This window comes from Manacus vitellinus, unplaced genomic scaffold (assembly GCF_001715985.3).
Source record: "Manacus vitellinus isolate BGI_N305 unplaced genomic scaffold, ASM171598v3 scaffold_104_pilon, whole genome shotgun sequence".
Lineage (NCBI taxonomy): Eukaryota > Metazoa > Chordata > Aves > Passeriformes > Pipridae > Manacus > Manacus vitellinus.
Genome location: NW_021938821.1, coordinates 24,140 through 48,263, shown reverse-complemented (window position 1 = coordinate 48,263; position 24,124 = coordinate 24,140). Strand labels below are relative to the sequence as shown.

General features: G+C 46.7%; 1 protein-coding gene across 4 annotated transcripts; it reads left to right on the top strand.

Annotated features, from left to right (window-relative positions):
* Positions 1-22,448, top strand: KIAA0930 (KIAA0930 ortholog). 4 transcript variants are annotated; one of them, XR_003213122.1, is made up of 10 exons: positions 2-141; positions 6,009-6,116; positions 7,353-7,430; positions 9,414-9,515; positions 9,730-9,870; positions 11,828-12,022; positions 13,810-13,972; positions 15,728-15,883; positions 17,595-18,149; positions 19,158-22,448. XR_003213122.1 is itself a non-coding variant. In XM_008919596.3 (9 exons), exons 1-9 carry the CDS (start codon positions 31-33, stop codon positions 17,633-17,635), a joined length of 1,095 nt encoding a protein of 364 aa, XP_008917844.2. In that variant the 5' UTR covers positions 1-30; the 3' UTR covers positions 17,636-22,448. The 4 variants fall into 4 exon arrangements, 1 of the variants encoding a protein (XP_008917844.2); XR_003213120.1 differs by having other exon boundaries at positions 18,389-22,448; XR_003213121.1 differs by having other exon boundaries at positions 17,595-18,501.
* Positions 22,449-24,124: the final 1,676 nt, after the last annotated feature.

The window sequence follows — 24,124 nt, the reverse complement described above, 5'->3', positions numbered from 1 at the left end:
AAAGATGACCGAATTGTGTTCTGGACGTGGATGTTCTCCACGTACTTCATGGAGAAGTGGGCCCCCCGGCAGGACGACATGCTCTTCTACGTCCGCAGGAAGCTGTCCTACTCCGGCGGGGAGAGCACGGACGGCAAAAAGGTGAGCAGGGACGTCTTTGAACGTGGGAGGCTTAGCCTGGCGTGGGATTTGGTGCTGTGGAGTGCCTGAAACATCCGAAGAACTACAAACCAAGGCTAAGGAGCCTCCAGCTCTGCCCAGTGCGCGGTGTTGTGCAGAACCGCCTGAGGAGGAGATGCTGTGGTTGGTGCTGTGAACACCAGCAGCCTGGGAGGGACCTGCACTGTCACTGGCCTGAGGAAATCACAAAGTTTGCTTGCTTTTTGGGGGAGTTGGCTTGGTTTTGCTTTTTGACGGTGATGCTTTGTAAATTTGAAGTGCGAATCTGTAGAAAGGGAGGACAAAGGAGGAGGAAGATGGTAGCTCTGGAATTCCTAGAAGAACCCTGCCTGATGCCAGAGTATCAGGAATTACCACCTGTTGGGTACTCAGTAGCAGAGTACAAACAGCCTCCTGGAGCTGGGATGCAGCAGTGACAAACAGTGGAGAAAATACTGTATTCTCATCATCTACACTGAGGACAACATGCCCTCCTAAAAAACTACTGTTTGTTGCACATAATCAGGTACCCTCGAGCTGCTGCACAGGTATTTCCCCTCTGGAGATCTGAGAAACTGCTCAGCATTCCATACCAGTTTTCATCTTAGGTGGGGAAAACAGAAGCAAGGCAAATCCATTCACAGGCCCCTGATCAATCTCTGTTTAACACATTCATCAGCTTAAAGTGTTTGAACCTCTTGTGGAGAGGATTCAGGGATGTAAAGCCTTGCATTTGCTCTCAGAGCTTTATTTAAGCCTCCTAAAAGCACCATAAATAATTTTTGTTTGTGAGGAGGTTTCATAAGTGGTAGTTACTGCAAAATCAGCATTAGTGAGCTGCTTGCTGTGGCAGCTGGGCTGGGGAGTGGGCCTTGCAGAACGCACAGCATTTTGTAACTCCCCCTTGGCTGCTGGCATTTTGCTTGACCTCTGAGAATTGAACCTCTCCTGTGGCTTTGAAGTACTTCAGGTTCTTTGTGAAACTTCATGGTTGGTGACTCTTTGGTACTTGTGCAGCCTTGCTCCTGTTTGATTTTAGCTGACTGCTTTGCAGTTCCAACTCCTCTTTTACCTGATTTTTGAGCCTGTCCAGTGCAGTAAGACACCAAAAACTACTCTTACTCTTTGAATTATGACTGCATGGGGTTTTATTTTACTTTGTAGTTTTGGACGTTCTTTCTTGAAAGATGGTGTCAAAATAGCAAAAGTCATGTCATCAAAGGGGAGGGAGCTAGAGACTGGTACCTGTAGCAGCCAAATAGAACTGTGATCCTCCCTGCCACCCACCAGAGTGCTCTGGCTGTTTGTGTGAGTGCTGACAGTGGTGGTGTTTGTTCCCTGGAGGACACACTCACGTGGTGTGTTCACATCATCTGCATGCCCTGGTGTGATGGGCTGTGTCACTGGGAAACAAATATCCATTCATCCAGGGTTTTCAGGTTTTGTCCTGTGGGACTTAAAGCAGTTCCAGTTCCACAGGTTTTTTTCTGTGCTTACTGGAGCTGAAGAGTGTCAGCAGTAACATTTGACTTGAAGCTGAAGTGCAGTAGAGGATAGGCAGGGAAAAACCTGGTAGGATTGAGATTAGAGGTTCTGTTCAGTTTTAAGACTGAATGAGAAGGGCTTTGGATTCAACTTAGTCACAACAGCTTGAAGCAATAAATTATGATTTGGTACCATTTGGTGTGCCAGTAGGTGCTGATGGTGAACTTCTAACATCCTAAATTTCATTTTAAAAGGCCTTTTAAATTCTCTGCTTTGCAGACCCACTGCTCCAAGTGACTTTCCATTTGCTTCTCTTTTCCATCCCACCAATTTCTAAACTGAGCATGTATGGGTGAAGCAGCAATTAAGCTCCTAATATGTGAATGCCAGTGCAGAACTGCCATCTCCAGCTCTGGCCTGTATCCATTGCACACTCTTGGATCCCAGAGAAGGGCTTCAGCTCTGTGTTTCCTTGGCATGTCGCAGTAACGCTCTTGCTGTTTTTCTTGCCAAGTTTTGAGGAGACTCCTTCTCTCAGTGCCTTTAAACAAAACACAGACCCCCTGTGTCAGGTTCTGTGCAGGCCAGGGCACTGTGGAGCATAGCTTTCCCCAAGGTTAAGGGATTTTGTAGGCTTTTGTGATTTGGAATCCCTTTGAGTTGTTGCTGTTTACGAAGTCAAGATGCAAAAAGCCCTTTGCTGCTGCCTCACACGTCAGCTGATGTGACCTGCTGGAAAATGTGAGGTCTGATCCTCACACTTTCAGAGTGTCCTGGGCATTACCTAAACCTACAGCTTTGAAAGGTTAGCATGGTTGGACTTGGCATTCTGATTTTCAAGTGATGTTAGGTCAAGGTGGAATGTTTCTGGCTCTTTCTTTGGAGTTTTTAAAGGATTATGCTTTGTTACAGCTGCAAGCTGCTGATCTTTCTGTAGAGAGCAGCTTTACTTTGCCCTGAGACTGTGGAAAATGCAAGTATGTGGTGTCACAGCTGGGAAATGAAGGTAAAGCTTCAGCGATAGGCCAGCAGGGCTGGGTTGTATTCAGCCTTTCATCATGCCTGCTCATCTGAAAAGGGTGCTGGATTTATAGGGCAAAGCAATAAAAAAAGATAAATTTAAGACACCCTTGGTGTATGTTCTGAGCTTGCCTGGATTTTGGAGTAGGTCCTGTTTCCTTCAGCACCCTGTGAATGTGGAGGAGTAGAGTTGCTGCCAAATCCATGGGATAGTCATTCGGGCTGTTAAGTCCCCAAAAAGCTTAAGCTGCTGATGTTGTGACTGCAGCTTCAGAACCAGAACTGAACAGGAGCCATGGTTTGCATGTTCCTGTGCCTCTGGACCTGTGACACAACACACACTGGCTGTGGGGGGACACCAGTCCATTTCCACAGCTAAATCCACGGCAGTGCCACACCACCACCTGAATGCAGCAGAGAAACAAATGGCCAAAACCTGCATCTTTTTGGCCAAATAAATTCTCTCCTCATTCGTGGGTGGTAAGTGGGTACAGGCAATGATGGCAGCACGTGCAGGCCAGTGCAGAGCCAGCTGTTGTGCCCCAGCCCTTCCTCTGGGCTGAGTTCAGGGAGGTGTTGCAGGGAGCTGAGCAGTGGCTCCTGCACAGCAAGGACAGTGAAAAAGGAACCCTGGTGTTACCAGGTTGATACTCTGATTTTCTGCAAGGAGAACAACATCTTCAGTGCAAGCATTTGGCCTTTGGCAGTTCTCTTTTCCAGAAATCCCTGTGTTACTTTGCTAAATGTGTGAACATAAAGGAGCTGCTACCCCAGAGCCTCTGCCCATGGTGCACTTAAAGAATCATAGAAGAGAATCATCAAGTTGGAAGAGACCCTTGAGATCCTCAAGGCCATTTCCATTTCCTCTGTGTGCTCTGGCAGACTGCTTGGCAAAAGCCAAGGCAAGGATGCTGTCCCTGGTGTGACAGGAACATCTCCTTCCCACACAGAACTGGATCCAGCTGTCTGGGAGCTGGACTGTGCTTGACACACGCCTGGCAGGCTAACAGCACTCAGGGTGGTGATGCTCTCATCTCCTGCCCTATTTCCAGAGTGAATTCCAGTCTGAGGCAAAGCAGGTGTGCAGCTGAAATGTCTTGTCACAGTGGTGTCACAGTCAGTACACTCCAGGCTCAGGAAGGGGTGTGGGCTGCAGGGGCATTTTTAATGAGTTGCTTTATATTTCTTCCAGCCTCTGAAGAACTCATCTTAAGCAGTCAGAGAGGGTGACAAGAAGGCTGGAATCAGAAGTGAATTTAATATGAATTGCACTGACTCAGGTGGCTGAGAAGGAGCTCTGTTCTCTGCCACACAGAGCAACTTTGCTGGGAGGTGAAGAAGCCCAGCCCCAGTTTTCCCATGTGATGAATTATAATGAATAATTCAGCAACAGAAATGCAGCATATCTGTCTGAGGCCCTGGGGAGCTGAGGGGCAGAAGAGCACTACTGGGCTGGGCTTGCACCCTGGAAAAGGCAGAAGTGGCTGCTTGGAGCTCCCTGAGAGCCTCATCAGGCCACGAGTTGAGCAGAGCACTTAGTGTGTTTGATCTGTGGGTGGCAGCCAGCTCAGCCTGATTGTGAGAGGTCTGGGAATGTCTGGCTTCCATGTTGAAATCAATATGCAGTTGACTTGGAGCTCTGGAATAGCATAACCGTGTCTCTAATAACACCAGTAATTAAAACTTTAATGTCTAGTCTGCGTGCCAGGGTGTTTCCCCCCCATTTTCTGGTCAGTAACCCGGTGTATGCATTTCTGCATTCAACAGGGATGGTTTGCAACACTCTGATTTACTGCCATGCTGCAATGTTCCTTCTCCCATGTCTGTGTGTGCTGTTGTGCGTGTAACGTGCCATCCCAAATTATGCTGGCTGGATTCAGCAGAAGGCACACTGGTTATTGCAAACAGTTCCCACACCCTCTGTGATTTAGGATTTGCACATTTTTGCTTCCCCTCATTTTTTTAATGATAAACCTATGTAATAATGAAGAAAGAGAGTGAAAATTCAGTGAGAAAACAGAGTCTCAAGGCCGTGCAGGATCCAACAAACCCGTGTTTGGTGTGTGCCCTCAGATGAGGGGGCCGAGCAGTTTTCTGGATACAGGAGAGAGTTTTCTGTCTTTGCAGATGGAGGAAGCTGCTGTTTCTAGCTGCCAGCTGACGGTACAGATGGCCCTGTGTGCCTCTTACTCTTGTCTCGTTAGGGATAAATGGGGCCTGACTTTTGAACTTCACAGCTCAGTGATCCCCGTTCACGTGAGGTGGTTGCTGCTATTTTAAGCCCTAAATATGTGCAATAGATGTTGCAAAATGTGCTTTCCCATCCTGTTCTCTTTCTCACCAGTTCTTCTGTTGCAAAACTTTAACTAGCTTGGCTTCTTCAGAATGGGAAATATTGCAGCTACTCTTGGAACCCAGTGGGGATTATTGACCTGAATGTGTCTCCCATTTACAGATGAGTGTGACAAAATGCTTGTTTGCATTTCTCTTTAGAAAGTGTGTTTGTTGGTAGCCACCCATGAACCCCGTGGAGTCTGAGACATCTTCTTGCTGTTCTGCTCAGTGCAGAGACACCAGAAATTAATCATCTTTTCAGATCATTTACTGCTCTTTCTCTCTTGGTTTGCCTGTGGGTTATGCAGAGTGGCTGTGGGCACAGAATTCAAGGGATTAATAGTGAAGTAAATGTTTCGAAATGGATGGGCTTGTCCATAGCTGCACTTGGCCTCTTGCAGAGTGTACAGCCTCTGTTGCAGTGGGCTTTGTTTCAGCTTTACAGCCACGGTGGGTGTGGAGTTGCCATGGCTACCGGGCATTTTGCTGCCTTTCCGTGGGCTCCAGAGCGTGTTCCAGGAGGATCAGGTGCAACTCCTGAATAATTAATGGTATCCAGGAAAGGGGAGTCGGAATTCTGTTTTGGAGGGTGTTTTTCTCGTTGTCCTCTGCAGTTTCTGCCCATGAGAATTTCAGTAGCCATAATCCCAAGAGGAAAGCTCGGGATGACCTTGGTGTCTGCGGGGCTGTTTCTCACTCAGCCCTGAAGACACTCCCTGTGCATCCATGGTTTTATTACTTTCATTTTTGTTAAAACCTGCTAGAAGGAATAAATGAAGCTGCTGTCCAAAGCTGAGGTTCTCCTGCACAGACCTGCCTTTCTCCCCTGTTCTCCTGCACATCCCACGTTTCCCCAGTTCAGTTCCACACAAAGCCTTGCACAGTCAGCAAAATCCGATCCTGGTGGAAAACTGGGAAGCTCCACAACATGCAGCTTCTGGTGTCAGTTTTGTGCTTGCAAATAGGTGCCTCTAAGTAACAGTTTTCAAGGAGAGGTGACGTTTCCTTAGCAGGTTGAAGTGGAAGTTTACCGGAGAGATTCTAAGAAGCTTCCTGGCCTGGGAGACCCTGACATTGACTGGGAAGAGAGTGTCTACTTGAACCTCATCCTGCAGAAGGTAACAGTGATGCTTACCTCGTTCTCATGGGCTGTTTGTGCTGCAGAGGGTTGGGGGTAGGCTTTGAGCTGTCCCCTTTCCTCCCTCACTTGGAGGATTTGAACACTCCTGGAGGACAGAAGGAAACACTGGCTTTAGTTTTGCCTTTCAGAATCTAAATGAACATAAACTGAGATGCTGATGATTTTCCTCAAAAAACCTGAGCTGCAAGCATTGAGGCTGGGCTGAGTTTTATGTTCTGTCACAGAGTTTTACAAAAGGAAGGCTTTGTCCAGTTTAATGGTTTTTGAGAGGGAAAGGGACTGTTGGACAAGTGACATTTCCATTAGAGTCCACAATGGTGGTGCAGCTAAGAGGGGAGGGGACTGCTAAGTGGAAATACAGTGTCATATGTTAGACTGAGGCTTTGCTGCTCTTGACATCAGAACTTAAATAAAACTCTTTTTCTGGTGGTGGAAACATGAGGCACAAGTTATTTCTTTAATTAACTCATAAGTTGTTTGGTTATTGTGTGTGTTATTTTGGTGCTTAGGGAAGCTGAACATTACTTTAGTCACTTGAGATCCCTTAAAAGTTTGCTGATTATGATCTCAGAATGGGAGACATTGCACACATCCTGGAAGACAAATTGTTTTCATTCTCCCTCCTTCCTCCCAGAAGTCTCATTGCAGAACTTCTCTGCGGAGAGCAGCTTCTGCCTTTATTTGATGCTCAATAAAACCAGGATCCATTTGCCACACCCGGAGTTCAGAGATGCTGTTACAGCTGGGCTTTGCAGTCCAGAGCTGTGGCACTGGGTCCTTACAAGGTTTTTCAGGTTGCTGCCAGGCTGTGTCAATGTTTTCTGACCTCTCTAACATGTCACTTGTGTTCATTACTGTGTCTCCTTTTCCCATTTTGGAGGGAGATCTTTTCCATTTCTACCTTAGTGTGCTTGGGGGGGGGGTGCTGCTCATTCCCCCAGCTGACAGGAACCTGGTGCTAAACAACATTGGCAGGAGTGTCCTTACCCAGGGCTTGTGCAGCAGAGATTGCAGTGTCACTGGGTTGATGAACAAACACAGCCTTGAAAATCGCAGGAGGTTCGGTGTTGCAGAGAAAATGGCAACACCAAAATGTCTTGGTTTTTAGACAGCCGAAAAAGACTGAAGACAGCATGTGTTCTGCTTCCTGCACACGAAGGTTTTGTTTTGCCAGCCCTAACCCTGAGTTTCTCTCCCTGGTGCCCTGTTTCAGCTGGACTATGTGGTGACCTGTGCTGTGTGCACGCGCTCCGACGGAGGAGACATTCACATCCACAGAAAGAAGTCTCAGGTGAGCTTCCCCTTCTGTGGCTGTGGATCAGAGCTTGGCAGCCAGGATTACCTAATCCTAACAACTGCTCCAAAACCCGGGGAGTGGTTCTCAGGCTGTGCTCTGACAGATATGTCCTTGTGAGGCATCTCCAGTCCTTGTGTGGTGACATTTCTTGCCACTCGTCTAAATGGGAGATGTAAATGTCCTTTATAGCCCCTCTCCCAAAATTGGGAAGGTTCCTGCATGCTCTCAGGGTGTGTATCGTTGCCTGCTGGATTTGGGGGGAGAGGGAAGGTGGTGCTGGGGTGGGGGGAGTGTGCCCAGCTGTTCCCCAGGCTGAGGCTAAACCTAAAATTGGGTTTATCTTTAGTCTAAATGAGCCTTCAGGATAAATTTGTGATGTAGAGCTGTTAAACTGGAGAATTTACTGGTTACCGATGTATCTCCTTATTTTATGAGATTCTCAGTTTCTCTCTTAAACTGCTCATTCCTTCCATCTCCACACCAAAGGCTTTAATCACTTGCTTGTGTGCAGTAAATCCAGGGTTTAGCACAGTGGAGGAGACTGAATAACAAGCATGGAGGGGATAGGAACAAGAAACCTGAGGCTTCTTCACTCAGTTTCCAGCAGATCTGGCAACAACTTCTAGTTAGCAGAGATTGTTTAAAAGGCTGCTGTTGCCTTTCAAAGGCTTTTTCCCAGGCATTTCCATTCCCTTAGCTCATGCAGCTGCTTGTGTGGCTTTACAGAAATAAACCAGTGCTCTTTAATCCCTTAATTTTGTTTTACCATTTTAAAAGAACTTTTGTTTTGCCTACAAAACTAGCGCTGCTGATTATTGTCTCTGTAATTTGCATTGGTTAGGCACATAATTTCCTTTTTCTGGTGCTGCTGAGACACCACACTGCACTGCTGATGTAAACCAGTTATTTCTCATTCCTTATTTTCAGTTTTTACTAATCCAAGTTTCACCCTCAGTTAACTTCTGCAAAATTTTTTTGAGAAAAATCTGTAAATAAAATTTGCAGATTTGAAAACTATGAGGAAGAGGGTGAGGGATGTCCCCTCACTGCATGTGAGCAGGATGAGGGGGAGGTTTTTTGTTCCTCACTCCTAGAGGCTCCTGCTGTGGGACTGCTTGTAAATTATTGGTGCAAGTATCATTTTTTGGGGAGTCTTATTACTTTCTAATGATGTTTCTGGTCTTGAAGCAACCTTACTTTTTAATAATCTATATTTAAATGTGCATGTAGGCTTCATAAGTACAAAAAAGGCAAAGCACCCCTGTCATGATGTAATATCCTGTCTGTAGTTATGTTTTGTGTTGAATGGTTTGCAGCAAGAGTGTCAGCCTGGGCAGATCCAGAGCTTTCAGCACGTCCAGGGCTAAGATTTGACAGAGCTCTTTGATTCCAAGCTCTGTTTGAACAGGGGTGAAAGCAAAGAAAGCTGCTTGCTATGAATTCTTTCTCCCTCCTTACCTACTTGTTAATCTTGCTGGAATGATAAAATTTAAAGCCTTCAGCTATTTAAATACATTTTGTGGTGCGAAGTCACCAGAGGAATTTGGGAACTGCTCCAGAGGGAGAAGTGTGCAGGAGGAAGCTCAGCGGATAGAGAAAGGAGCAGGAGCAGAAGATGGGGATGGGAAACCCAGTGCTTGTCCTCCTGAGGGCCTGGTTTTCTCTGGGATGACGTGGGATGCCTCAGCTGTGCCTCAGGAGGGTGAGAGGTCAGCTCCACATGGGGACATTTACTGTGGAGCCAGCAGTGTTTGATAACCTGCCTGTGAAAATCCAAGGATTTCTCAAGGGTCGTTATTGCAGATCTGGCCGTGGGCAGAAACCAGCCCAGCTTTGCTTTTGCAGGATGTCCAGCACCTCTTGTGTAAGTGAGCAGGGCTGGGCTGAGGTGTTTTGGTGTTCCTTGCCTTGTGTTCAGGGTGTCCATCCCTGAGCACACCTAACTGAGAAGAGGTGTTTGTCCTGTGTCTTCCTCAGCAAGTGTTTGCATCTCCGAGCAAGCACCCCATGGACAGTAAAGGAGAGGAGTCCAAGATCAGCTACCCCAATATATTCTTCATGATTGACAGCTTTGAAGAGGTGAGTTCCTTGTTGCAGCAGCAGCAAAGTTTTGTCCTATTCTGGTCTTATGTCTGATTAGCTGGTTTCTTGTACCTTCCCAACAAATGTTCGTGGCTGGTTGAAGGGTTACTGAAGCTGCCCTGGGCCTGAGGACAGCCATGGGAATCTGAATGTGTTTCCATTGGAACAACTGCAGTTTGCCTCCAAGTGTTTCCTCTTGGATCTCTGGCAGGTTTTCAGTGACATGACCGTGGGAGAAGGAGAGATGGTCTGTGTGGAGCTGGTGGCCAGTGACAAAAGCAACACCTTCCAAGGGGTGATTTTCCAGGGGTCCATCCGCTATGAAGCTCTCAAGAAGGTCTATGACAACAGGGTAAGGAGCTTCTGAAGGACACTGCCCTTTGCAGCAGTGGTGCTCTGACCAGATTGTCTCTGTGGCTGAGGCTCTCAGCTTTTTGTCCTGTTAGATCAGGTGTATCAGTCCTCTGGCTTTGAGAGTTACCTGAAAGCTACTGCTTTTGGCTCAGACTCCAAAAGGAGTGAAGGTGATCAGTAGTCAGGAGCATGACACAGGAATGGACCTGAACAACAGTTTTCTGGGAGCCCCTTCATTTTCTTGAAAGGTCATAGATGTTTCTAGTTACTTCAGAGAAGGTATGACTTCCTGGGACATCTGAAACTCTGGTGACTACCTTGCTTTATGTAAAGCATATTTTTCTCCATTCTGTTTTGTGCTCATGGCTGTTTTCAAAAGACCACTGTGGTCTCACTGCCACAGAAAGAAGCTTTCTTTGCTTTCCTGCAGAAACATGAAATGCCAGCATTTTCAGCTTCAACTTCAGTACTTAGTACTGAAATCAAGAGTCAGTAAACTTGTCAAATGGTTTGTTATGAAGACAATCCTGAGAGATCTTCAGAAACGAAAAGAATTCCCACAATATCTGCTGTGACTGTAAAATTCATTTCCCTTTGTTTCTACCCTTGTCAGGAGAGGTCCTGAATAATTTCCCTTCTCCCTCTTTTAAATGTGAGCAGTTATACTCCTCTAGCAGTTTGAGAGAACATGAAAGAAGAATTATTTCTTTCCCACTGTCACCTTGTGGCCTCACAGAATCATCAGGTGGGTTATTAAAATACGTGGGAATGCAGAATCACTGAAGACACCAGGAGAAGAAAGCCCTGCCATGGAAAGACAAGGTTTGATGTGGTAAAGGCACCTCATATCCCAGCAATGTCCTGACTGACAGCACAGCTGCTTGACACTGTTTTGTTAGATGGAGTAAAATTGTTGGCTCTTCAAATACTCCACTACAGCCACAGGCAAAACTTGAAATTGGATCATTCTTTTTACAGAACTTTACAGAGCTTACAGAAGTAACCTCTCTATGCTTTTGAAGGTTACTTGATTTCAGTTGTTTCAGGGGAGGTTTAGATTGGATATTAGGACAAATGTCTTGACCAAAACAGCTGTCCAGCCCTGGCACAGCTGCCCAGGGAAGTGATGGAGTCACCAGCCCTGCACGGATTTACAGACATGTGACACTTAAGGACATGGTTTAGTGGTGGGCTTGGCCTTGTTTGGTCAAGGATTGGACTTGATCTTAAAGGTATTTTCTAACCTAAACTATTCTACAGTTCTGTAATTCTCAGTACAATATGAGTCATGCTCCATATGGGCATCTCAGCCTTTCATAAACTGCTGGAACTTGCCATAAACTGCTTAAACTGTCAGATAAGTCTGACTTAGTTGACTTGGCCAAACCTTGACTGTTTTCATATTGGTCTGTTCCTTTTTTCAGTTCTCAGTTGAGTTTCCAGTTCAGTTGTGGTAACTGGAAGTTGAGCCCCTGGGCCAGCTGAGGGGGTTTGAAGGTGCTGAAGGTCAGGGCTGTGCATGGGGCTGGTTCTTTGGCCTCGACAGTGTGGGCACACAGCTGTCTGAAGTGACTTGCCACAAAGGGTCATGCCGTGTGCTTTGCTGGCTCAGGGCATCTCAGGTGTGTGTCTGTTGCTTTTTGGACTCTAGCAGGTGTCCCAGCACAGGCTGCAGTGAGGTGTGCACGTCCCTGCTTGTGCTCACAGTGTGGGTCTGGATAAAAACCTTCTGGTTTATCTCACTGTGCCCTTGGTAACTCTGCCTTTTGCGTAGCTGAGGGAGTCGGTTCTTCTCAGAGCCTGTGTTTGGCTCTGTAAAATCACTTCAGATTTTGGCTTAAGTGCTTCTTAAGAATCACTGTCCTCTATGGTTTTGACTTGTTCTTGGATAACTGCTGTTTTCCAGTTGCAGGGCTGGTCCTGCATGTTTTCCTCCCCTGTGCTGTGTGTTGCAGGTGAGCGTGGCAGCGAAGATGGCCCAGAGGATGTCCTTTGGCTTCTACAAATACAGCACCATGGAGTTCGTGCGGATGAAGGGCCCGCAGGGGAAGGGGCACGCCGAGATGGCCGTGAGCAGGGTCTCCACGGGGGACACCTCCCCCTATGGGACAGAGGAGGATTCAAACCCAGACTCCCCAGTGCACGAGAGGGTAAGCAGCAGGCAGAAATGCTGACTGGAGGTGGAGCATGAACAGGCTTTGTTCCAAAGGCAGCAGAGGGGCTGGAGCTGGGCTTAGCTCACAGCGAGGTTCTGAACTGAGGTTTGCCTGGGTGTGTTTGAACACACTCAGTACAGGAGATGGGTTTTTAGCACAGTTTCTCCTGAGCGAATGCTGGATACAGAGATGACTGGATGATTCATACTTCTGGAGGAGTGCTTTGTTGAAACAACAGCAGTCTTGATGCCAGGGAAACTGATTCTGCCTGTTTTCCATGGAAATAATAGATTCCGTTTCTGTACGAGATGGGATTTACCTAGGAACATGGGATCTGTGTGTTATGTAGGTTGCTTGCTAAACCTCACTGGAAATGGATGGTGCTGTTAGAGTTTGGCACTGAGGAATGCTGCCAGTGTGAGGCCTATGAACAGTATGGATGTAGATGCAGTATCATATTCATATGTATGCTTAATTTTAGTACAAGTGCAGTAAAATGCCAGTAGAATCAGACTGTAGATGCTGATTTGGCCCCTGTTCTCTGCCACACAAATACAGCCTGGAGGAATCAGGCCTGGAGAGGTGACATGATCTTTTTGTCTCCAAGGCTGCCGGTGTGAACTGGAAAACATCGCATTGGGTTTGATACTGTGTTATCATTGCTTTTTGATAATGGTTTTAATGGTGATGGGTCTGTTTCTGGTTTTCCCCCTCCAGCTGTGATATGAAATGGCCCCAGAATTAAAAACAGAGACGAGCACAAATTAGCAATGAAGTGCACTAGGGAGAGGGTCAGTTGGGTGTTACAATACCTTTTTTTTTTTTCTTTTAAATTAGTGATAGAGGGACAATGTGGAGTGTTTCTGCAGTGTAACATCAGCCTGGTTTGGCTGCCATCCTCACTCCATGTATTTATGGGGACAGATAGGGGCAGTATCAGGTGCCATCTCAGGGAGAGTTATGGGTTGTTAAATTGGCTGCATGAAGAAGGAAGGATGAGATAGAAGTTCCTTGCATCCATTAGCAAAGTAGCTATCCCTATTTTGTTTTTCCGCTTGAAATGAAACTATTAAAATATTGTTGTCAAAGCCAGTACATCAGCCATGCATTTCAGCTCTCTCCAAAATAGATGTGCTTGGCCTTAATTGTGGATTATTCAAGGGCAACTACTGCTCTGAAGGAAGGGTTTCTTGATAGTTTTGTCCCTGTGTTTCACCACAGACACTTCTGTCCCTGTATTTGCCATCACTTGGACTAATCAAATCAACAGGGGCGTCTCAGTTTAGTTTTCTCCAATCCTGTATAGAAACATGACACACACACAGTTGTACATTGACTGTGCTTCTGCCTCAGCACGTTGGGCTCAGTAATGGCCTTGTGACCCAGCTCCCTGGGGACACTGTGACATTCCACAGGGATCCTGTGGGACAGCCCTCTCAGCAGGGAAACTACAGCCTTGTGCTTGCCAGAGAAATGAAGGTGCACCATGAGTGTGTCCCATACAATACATTCTTAGTGTAATAAGTCTCCTCAATTTCAACATGCAAAAGTAAGATTGACATTCTTGCTGCCCAGGTGGTTGATTTTGTTCCTTCCTGACTATAAACCCTCGGGAAAAGTGGCCATTATTCGCACGGCAGCTGAGGGCGATGATGTATCAAAATATTTTTCCTCCTGATGGGCATCTTGGAGCTGAGGTGACTCTTCAGGTGACACTTTGATTTTTTACACACGTGGCTCACAGAGGGAAAAGCAAGCCTTTGTTTGTCCTCCCCTCTCAGGTGACCTCTTTCAGCACCCCCCCGACCCCGGAGCGCAACAACCGCCCGTCGTTCTTCTCGCCGTCCCTCAAGAGGAAAGTGCCCCGGACCAGGATTGCAGAGATGAAAAAGTCCCACTCGGCCAACGACAGCGAGGAGTTCTTCAGAGATGATGATGGTGGAGGTGAGGGACCTGCTGCCAGCTGCACATGCTGGCACAGGGCACGGGGCTGCGGGAGGGGATCCCAGTGCTGGATTCCCAAGAAGGTTTGCAGGGTGGGTAAAGGAGAGCTCCACACAAGAGCCAGTTCCTCTCTGAAGGTGGGGCTTTTCACAGCCTTGAGCATCTTTCTGAAGGTTGGAGCCCACAATTCCTAAATGTGTTTAAACCTTCTCTCTCTCCTTTATATTGGTCCATTTAAGAGAAACTTGAGCAGCAGAGACCCTCCCCTTTCCCAGATGCCACACTCTTCCAGGTGTTGTGGGGTAGGGCACACTGTCAGCTGCAAGTTCTCTGAATTCCCTGATTTTCACCCTATGGGACAGAAGAGGGTTCAAATGCAGACTCCCCAGGTCATGAGAGAGTAAGTAGCAGAGCTGCTTGATCCAGAGCTGGTTAAAGTTGGTGACAAAAACATTTACTTCAACTGGCTTTGAACCAGTTCTGAACTCTCTAAAGAGAAAACCTCATGAGTTTGTTTGTATTACAGTTTAATGCCTTGTGGAACTCTTCCTTTGAATTTTAGTTGCTCAGCAGGAAACAACCACCAAGATAAAAAAAATGGAGCCTGACTCAGAATGTAGTTTTGTAGTATAAATCCAATCACATCACAGTTGTGTGAGGTGAGAAACTCACAAATGTCAACGTCCAAACTGCTTTTCATGTGTTTAAAAACAATTCAGTCAATAAATCTGTCTGTTGGCATGCTCATAGATAAACACAAAGGTGATTTTCAGGTCGTGAGTTCTGCCTGTAGTAGCAAAGATACTGCCCATCAGCAGGACTGGACCAGCTTAGCTAATAAAGAGCTGCACATTATAAAACAAGCTGAAGTGATAATGTTTAATGCAGATTCTGTGCAGCTCAAACTGGTTGTCAATAAAAACCTTCCCTCTTTTTACTTAATTTGTCTAATCAAAACCTGTGTTTTAACCCATGTTATCTAGAGTAGCTGCCACCATGTGTTCTTTTTGTTTGGATCAGGACCTGCTTTCAATCCCAGACCTTGGATCACTCTGATCCAAAATTGATATGTTGACTTCAACATCTGCTTCTAGCACTGTGGGACAGGGTTGACTGTTACAGGACACTGGAGAAGAGGTTTACAAACAGGCCAAAAATGCAGCATATGGCTGTGGGAGAGACCTGCAGTTGTAAAAGCCACGTCTGACTTACACAGGACTCAGTATCCTTTTGTTTTAAAAGTTACTTGTGGTTATCTAAAGTAGTTATGAGAAGAATGGCTCTGCTGAAGGGTGCCAGGTCTGCAGGAAGCTGGGGCTTTAATGCTCACTCTCCCCCGTGTGCTAGATGTCAGTTTTCTTCAAAACAAACAATTTATCTTGTTACTCTGGTGGATCTCTGCATGAGCAACTACTTAATTTCAGGGGTGTTCTGTGATTCTGTGTGTGAGGGAGGACTGGGTCAGGGTGCTGCTTGTGCAGTGTGGCAGCAGAGGGTTCGTTCCCTGTCCTGGCTGCTCTGTCAGCAGGAGGCTCTTTGCACTGCTGCCATTTATTAGCTCCAGTGTAAATGGGGAATTCTGGCCGGGCAAGGTCTGACTGATTTAAAAAAATAGTAATAGTCATGTCCTGCATGTGGTTTGTCTCTGCACCATGAATAGGAGGCCTTCCTCTTTTTTTTGGCCTTCAGAAGTGTTGCAGTGAAGTGCAGGAAGTGCAATCCCTTGAAGCTCTGTGTCTCTCTGTGCCTTTGCAGACCTGCACAACGCGACCAACCTGCGCTCGCGGTCCCTGTCGGGGACGGGGCGCTCGCTGGTGGGCTCCTGGCTGAAGCTGAACAGGACAGATGAAAACTTTCTACTCTATGCACACTTAACTTACATCACTTTGCCATTGCATCGAATTTTAACAGGTGAATGTTGGCGTGTATTGTGCAAAACCAGAGTCCTTTGGTTCCTAGGCAGCCTTCTGCGTTGGGGGATTTTGCTGCTAAGTCAGAGGAACAAGTATTTCTCTGCAGTCTCACTGTATGCAGGGATTGATTTCAGCTTGGAAGAAATTACAAATTCCAGTAAAAGTTGCTCCTCTGTAATTAAGGATGGACTTTGAACAGTGTTTCAGCAAAATAATTATTCCTTACGATAATTGTGTTGATAATCTTAGAGCAAGTTAGCTGGAGTTACCAAGCTCGCTCACTCTCCCACCACAGGCCTTTTGGAGTTCACAGAAGATGTATTGTTCCTGCTGGCATTTAATAGTTGCTCAAGTGGGTGGCACAAATGCCTACCCACTCAAATATTTGCTTTGAGCTTGAACATCCTCTCTGAGACTCCATTTGTTGAACATACGGTTGCAGGAGTTGGAGCATATATTGAGATGCACAGAAATAGGACATGAAATGTCTGGGCTCCAGGGCAGAATTTTCCTCTACAGTTTTTCACTACCCACATTTGTTTTAGTTTGACACATCAGGTAGAGCCCGTTTCCAAGGCCTTTTTGTGATCAATGCACTTGTGCCAGTGGCAGCTTTCCAGGAAGCAGGAGCACTGCACGAGGGGCAGGGTGAAGTGGGAAAGGGGCTCATCTCCCTGGGAGAAGCCTGTACTAAGATATTAAAATCCCAGTGACAGTGATCAAAGTACGTTTTAAAATGTCTTGAGTTTATACATATTGATAAGATTTCTTTCTGTGCTAGATAGTCCCACTTCTGTCAGCTACTCCTCGTGTGTCAGGTGATCCAGTCCCTTAATCATCTCTGTGGCCCTTCACTGGACTCCTCCCACTGTGTTTAATTCTTTATAAGCGTGGCTGGAGCCCTCTGGAGCTGCAGGTCAATTTTTACTCATGTCATCCTCTTTGTGCAGTTGTGTTTGATCAGCCTCTTAATTGTGTGCTCCCTTCTCCCATGTTCTTTGTTCTTTATGCAGCCTTCAGAAGGATATAGCAGCCCAGTTTCCAGTTTTCCCAGTGTACTGTCTTTGCCAGCATGTTGGTTTTACTGTCATACTTAGAAAGATGCCCGTGATCATGACAGAAATTTTACAGGTTCATATTCTGTCACATTTGCACAATATGGAGCTGAGGAGCCAAAAAGAGGAGTGGCTTTTATGGTAGCTTTTTGAGGGCAGAAATGTAGGCTTTGGGCTGTAGAGAAAGGATGAACCAGTTGAATGATTTGTCCCCACATCTTCAGATCCAGAAGTCTCTCAAAGGGGCTTGGGGGTGTCTCATTTCTCCCTTCAAGAAGGGGAAAACCCCTTGGCATCTCTCCTTAACGGCACTTCATAGAATCATAGAATCAGCTGGGTTGGAAGGGACCTCTGAGATCATCAAGTCCAACCCTTGATCCATTACCACTTACACTTGTTTCCCTGGAAGATGCTGCGTCCCCGTGTTTGACACGTGTTGCTCCATCCCAGCATAAGTGATGGTAGATCAGCTGTGCTCTCCACCTGGTGGGCTGGATTTGCAGTTTCCCATCCCTCGGTCCCTCCCAGCTGCATCCCGGCGGACTGGGACGTTTTAGGTTCCCGGTGGGCTGTGCTGCAGTCCATGTGCTTCCAGGGGCTGCGGCTGCTTCCAGGAGCTCCCTAAGCTCGCCGTGTGTTTGTGTCCCTGCGCAGATATCCTGGAGGTGCGGCAGAAGCCGATCCTGATGACATAGCCGAGCGGGCCCTGCCGGAGCCGAGTTGCCAAGTGCCTATGCACAGCGGGTTCCCGTGCCAGCACTACCACCTAGTGTCGGAACACAACCTCCGCGGGAAAAAGGGGAGTCCAGGAATACCAGCCGATCAAAAGTGCCTCTTTCTTCCTTCCTCTGCTGTCACACACCGAATGCCCACGTCGCTGGAGTGTTTCTGACTGGGAGGGGACTCTCTCAGCAAGATAAAACGAGAAGGGGCTGCGTTTAAACCGAGTCAACACTTCATGGACAGTTTGCTACTGTGTTTACTTTATAACTGAGAAACCAACCATATGTACAGAATGTGCTAAACTTTATACTCTTTGAGAGAAACATTCTGGGAATTTCCTACTGACTTGCTGACGGACACAGTCCCACAGACTCTGGCCATGCCCTCTCCTCGTGGGAACGGCTTCGTGCGGGTGGGGGGCCAAGGGATGGGAGAGTCGTGTCCTGCTGAGGGAGAAAGAGCCTACAAAGACACATTGCCATTTTGGTACGTGCAGCAGGTCAGGCCAGAGCTTAAAAGAGGCTGAAAATGTTCCCATTTTTCGTGTGTCAGTGTTAGGGCAGGTGAACTCTGCTGACGGATTTCCGTATCTACCAAAGAACAGCAACATTTTCATCCTCAAGAGCTGGCTAAGAAAACGAGCCAGGGAAAAGAAGGCTAAAATGTGCTGCTACAGTAAAGCCGAGGTTCATCTCCAGTACTAATGCTGCTTATCTCTCTCTCAGCTGAGTCAATGCCAGTTTGAGTCTAAAATGGAAAAACAGGAGGCCGTGATCGGACTCCAGGGCCTAAAACCTTCCCAGTAACCAACATCCTCCTGCATGCACTGGACTTGAGAGTATGTAGAGTCATCCTTGTGGTGCCATTTGTAGCCAGGAGGGCATGAGAGCTGATCAATGGTCGGGCAGCTTGCCCAGATCCCCCATCTCCTGGTTGTTCCATACTGAAGCACAGAGAGTTTTCTGGAAATACAAAAGATGGAAACATAGTTCTGTTCTGAAAAGTGACTAAAAATTGCATAATGGGAGGTCTCAAAGTGGTGTGTCAGGAGCTCTCAGGAAAACAGCCTTATGTTTACACATGAAGTGCAGCTCTCTCTAAACAGCAAAACTCTGCTGTCCTGGATATGAAAACAAAATGATTGAATACTGAGACTACTGTGCTCTGGCTCACTCTTTTGATATGGGAGCCAGTCCGTACTTGAGTTTATTTAGGACTGCACAGCTGGCACAGCAGTAGGAGGGCTGACGTGTCTTGGGGCATGTCAGACTCCCCACACGCACAGAGGGAGAGCAGAGATGCCATTTTTGTCACTTTTCAGACTCTGAGCACCCAAACCTGATGCTGTTGCTGCAGTTACCAAATGGCACGTGCTCTGAGCCTGGACCTTTGTCTCCCTCATACCTGGCCTTGCCCAAGTGCTTTGCTGTTGTTCTCTCAGTAGCATCTAATGACTTGACCTCTCAAACAGGACTTTCTGCTTTTTTTCCTCAGGCTAGATGCCATGGAAATAGCTCCACTTCAGCATAAAGGCAGACTAAATTTGCCATTCAGCCCACCATGGTGACTCCAGCGTGGTAAGGAGGTCTGTCTGTGCTTGAGGCCAGGCTGGGGGCTGTCACCTCAGCACAGGGTGGCAGCAGTTCTTACACCGGCAGCATGAGTGTATGACAGGGGCAGCTGACCGCTTCTAGTTGGCTTCAAATGTGGTGCAGCAGCACCAGGAAAGTGTTCACTTGGTCGTTGCCAGCACAGCCATGGCAGTGCAGCCCTGGCCTGTGGCCCACGTGGTTGTGTGAGTGTGCACGTGAGGGTGTTCCCACCAACCCACTGCCCCAGGCTTGTCCCTGGGCCGGGGCACAGGTGGAGGCCTCACTCAGCAGCTGAAGTGCCCTCTCAAGGACCTTGCCAGGCAGCCTGGTGCTTACCTGAGATCCCCAGGTAGTCAGTGCCTGATGTCAGTCCGTACAAGTGTTCTCCCTTGGCCCAGGCTGGGAATTAAACCACTCCTCAGCTGGAGAACAAGCCTCTCAGTGTGCTCCTCATTCTGCACTTTCATACTGCTGGACTGGGCAAACCAGTGCTTGGGTTTCCTTTAGATATTCACTGGGGAGGGAAGGGAGAGAGGGTTGGTGTTTGTGCTCCTAATGACAACTGATACCTTTCAGTCAGCCAGCCAGAGGAATAACACGTGAGAAAAGGAAATGTATCCAGACAGGAACTCCAGTGGTAGGTGCCTGAACACTTCTCAGTCGACAGGAGTTTGTAATGCTCCCTTGGTGTTGTGTGTTGTGTTTAGGTAGCTTCATTTTGTGTGATTTGGAAGACTGGGCAAACCTTGCTGTGTAAGATCTCAGAGCAGGTGAGGGGTGATGCAGCAAGTGTCAGAGTGGCTCTAAGCAGTAGTTTGAAGGCAGTGTTACCGAGGGCACAGCTCAGATCCCACACCTGTCATGCAGGAGGTGTCGTCTGCTTTGTTACATGTACGTGGGTGCATTTTGGTGTCTAGTGTTTGAAGGGCTGCAATGTCCTAAAAAAATTGGTTTATTTCTTGTATCTTGCTAGTGGGATATGCTATAGGTACGTGGAAGACTCACCTTTTCTAGTAGAAAAGGACTACAGGTATGCCCTCGTGGCCATCCATGGAAAATAGAGGTCAAACAGTCTACTGAATGTCAATAGTGCTTTTCAGAAGCAAAGATGTGCCAGATTCTCAGTTATTCCTTCTCTAAACAACTGACTTGGACTTCTTATGTATAGCCCATGGTTCCCACTTTCCGTTATCAAATTCCACATTTTGTTCTGCTTTTAAACAGACCCTGAAAGTTATAATTTATTGTCCTTGTGTGGACAGACTGACAGGGAAGTTCATCAAAGTTTTGCTTGGGTCAGGATGGCACAGCTGGCCCCTTAGCATGCTGTTGCACTACACCAAAAAAGAAAAGGGAATGTTAATAGGAACCTCTCACCCCATTAATTTGGAGGGTGGTCAATTCTGTAGCTCCTAAGCAGTAAACCATTTTAAGCCTCTCTTGGCCATTTAAATAATTGCTGGGGATGGAGCTGGTGTGTCCTGCAGGCCATGAAGGCCCTTTGGCTCTGAACTGTTGGAGCACAGTGGGTTCCACTGGTTCTGGTGGTGTTTGAGGATGCAGCATGGTTAACACAACTGGGGAGCTTTGCAGAACAGGTTTATTTATTTATTTACAGAATCCCACCATACCTCCTTGCTCAGTTAACTCCTTCCATCCTGCCACCCATTCACTCCCTGGGGAGATGGAGGCTTGGGCTCTTCATGGATGTTGTGTATTGTTAGGTGTCAAATGCAAGGATGTGCATCTTCTCACCCTTTGCAGGCTTTTCACTGCTGTCAATTTAACAAGTACAAAGCCTTTTTTTATTTTCTTTTTTTTTTTTTCCCAGAAATCTCTTAAATCAGCTATTTTGTATTAGCAGATTATTGCTCTGCCTTAGAGACACCACGTGTGTGAAGCTGTGTTCTCTGACTGCCAGCCAGCACAGGGTGGATTCCAAGTCTCCTCTCAAAAGAAGCTGTTTTCAGAAGCGCCACAAGTCTTTCAGCTGTCTGGGCTAACCCAGTTTGTGTGGTCCCCATTCCTTCTCTTTCCATTCTCCTGGTCTCCATTGTTTACAAGGCCTGGCTGTGTTGGGCTCTGGGTCGCTGTCACTCAGTTTTCCATTTCTGGGCACGGTGTGCTCTCCAGAAAAGAGATTTGTTTGCACAGGTGGCTTTTCACAGTGAAGTGGTTTTCCCAAAGTATGTTCTTACACAGGTTTTAATTTAGACAGTGAAGTCCTTGGCTCTGCAGACAGATTTCTTCCAGCAGACCCTCATGTGCAGAATCCCATGTGGACACTGAAGTTCTGTGTGGATGTGGAATCCAGAGAAACAGTCTGTGCTCTTAGACTATTGACCTGCTTCTTGCCAGTCCTTAATTGTTCCCGTTCCAGATGATTGCTTGTCCTGTATTTTGTAGTCTGAAACTTCCCCATATTAAAGACAGATGTAAGACAAAACCTTCAGAAGTGCCTAAGCCCTGTTGTTACCCAGCAGGGTTTAAGAACAAATTTTTATTTGGGAAATTAATGTATTAGTCTTAAATTCTGTCTGTGTTATGTGTAGCAGTGTCAAGGAATGATAAGTTTAAAGTTCTTGGAAGAACAATCCATCTCTTAGGGACTCGCCCTTTGTGCTTGAAAGGCTCTCATGGTTTCCAGAGGTCACAGCTGAAAGCTCTGGAAAATGGATTTCCTGTGGTCACAGCAGTCAGAGGTCCGTGAATGCCTTACTGTGTCCTGTGGGGTGTGACTGGCAGTGTGTGGTGTTGGTGTGTAGGAATTCTGTGTCACAGGTAGGTGCAGTAGAATCCAGTCAAAGGCATTGTGGAATAAGCAGCTTTTACACCAAACTTTAAAGAAGAAGGAGTATTTTACACCACAATGTAGCTGTTGGGATACCTGGTTGGGGAACACAAGTCTGCGAGCGGGTTGCAGTGTTGAACGTTCTCTGTGTAAATATATAAATATTCTCAGCTTCATTTTCTCAGCCTAACACATGTTGCATGGTTTGGGTTTTATTTGCCCCATCGGTTCATCAGTGTTGCTTAAAAGGTGATGGGTTGGAAATCATGCTGGCACTGTACTGAGCCCTGTGAACAAAGAGCAAGGAGAACGTTGTGCACCAAAAACAGAGGTGACTTTGCATATGGCAGCAGTGAAGAAAATGTTGGACCCTGCAGCCAATAAACAGACCTCTTAAACGACCATGGGCTCTGTTAATCGTGTTTTTTCTCAGTGGTCAGTCTCTGACAACTTGGCATTGGGTAAGGGAGAAGGTAAGAGTCAGTGTGGTCCTGAATTTGTTTGGAAAAGCTTTTTGCCTTTAGAACAACCCTTTTAAATTGATCCATGTTTAATTACAGTCATTAACATTTAAGTTTTTGCAGTGCATGGTAGTGAGGACTGATGGCTGTAATGGTTTCTTCCTGATTAGTTCAGGAAGAACTTCAGTGAGGGTTTGTGCAGTGGCACAAAAACGAGCTCACCCTTTATCCCTGCGCTGCCTGAAATTGTGTGTTCTGAGCATTGCAGCATGTGCTGACTCACCCCTGCTCTGTCCCCTCCCAGCTCCCCTGGACACTGAAGTGTGCTTATGTTTGTGGTTCTGCTTTTCCTGCTGGGGAGATTCAGCAGGAGCAGTTTACAAGTCTACAGACTTTTCCAAGTCCTGCACTCAGCCTTTAATTCGGATGCAACCCTTGTGTTCATCCAAACCCTGCTGGAAGCAGCAAATGCCTTATGCCTGCACCCAGTGTGGGGGCTTTGCTTTGCTCCCCAAGGACAAGAGGGTGGCCAGAACCTTCTTTCATCACTGCAAGTGTCAGAGTGGGTTTTCCTTGGAAAATGACAGTGATGGATGTAGCATCAAGGAGCAGGAGGAGTCATTATCCAGGCTCTCATCTCAGCACGAATTCAGAATGCCGTGCTCCCTGCTGTGGATGTCCATGGTGCCCTGCCCAGCACAGGAGGAGATCAGCACAGGTGGCTGGTCACAGGAGTCATTTCTGACCTCACTGTAAAGGTAAGGAAACACAGATTTCAGGAACTGCCAGATTAATTAAGTTTGGTATGTAATCCACCATTTTCTCTTCAGCGTTAGGAATTTGCTTTTTACAGTGGAGAAACCACCTGCAAGTTTTCCCTGGAACTGCAGTCAGCAGAATTGCCCCAAGCACCCACCAGCTCAGGTGGAGCTCCAGAACTAGTTCAGACGAAAGGTTTTGTACTGTGTTATTGCCATCTGTGCTCTAAGGTAGTAAAGCAAAGTCACACTTTTTCCTCAGTGGTACTGCCCAGACAGGACGTTTCTGTTCCTGTCTTCAAAGCCTTTGCAGACTTCCAGCCATGATTCTTTTCAGTGTCACCCCTCAGTAAAGGTTAAGATGTCCCTAACAGTAATACCCACCAAACTCATTATGGTCAGGATGCTCAGGTGCAAATAAGAATTTCTAAACAATGCCTTAAAAAAATGAGCAGTACACAAACCTACCAGAAACGTGGGTAAGTACATTGATGACTACTTCAAACCATGTAAATTCTGCTTCTGTTTCTTTATTCAAAACATCCTGAGCAGTTTGGGTAGAGATGAGGCTCTCTACTAATAACAAACTCCAGGTTTGAGTGAGGAAGGGCCAGGGCAGGACATTCCTTCTTTTAGCAGCAGGGTTTTCCAGGCAGGAGTTCACCTGCAAGCAACTGGTTGTAAAATTCACTTTATTAATGGTGTTGTGCACTCAAAATGACTGTGATTGACACGAGACAAATGAATCTCCCATTCATTTATTCACATTTTCCATGGATTTTTGTACACGTCCTCAGTGTATCAGAACTAATGAAAACATTGGTACATGACAAGTTATGTAAAACTTAAGGATCCACTG

Excerpts from the sequence above, each read along its gene's own strand:
- KIAA0930 (XM_008919596.3), top strand. The coding sequence starts at position 31 with ATGTTCTCCACGTACTTCATGGAGAAGTGGGCCCCCCGGCAGGACGAC. Across the intron at positions 6,117-7,352 it reads TGAACCTCATCCTGCAGAAG|CTGGACTATGTGGTGACCTG; the intron begins GTAACAGTGATG and ends GCCCTGTTTCAG. Across the intron at positions 9,516-9,729 it reads TGATTGACAGCTTTGAAGAG|GTTTTCAGTGACATGACCGT; the intron begins GTGAGTTCCTTG and ends GATCTCTGGCAG.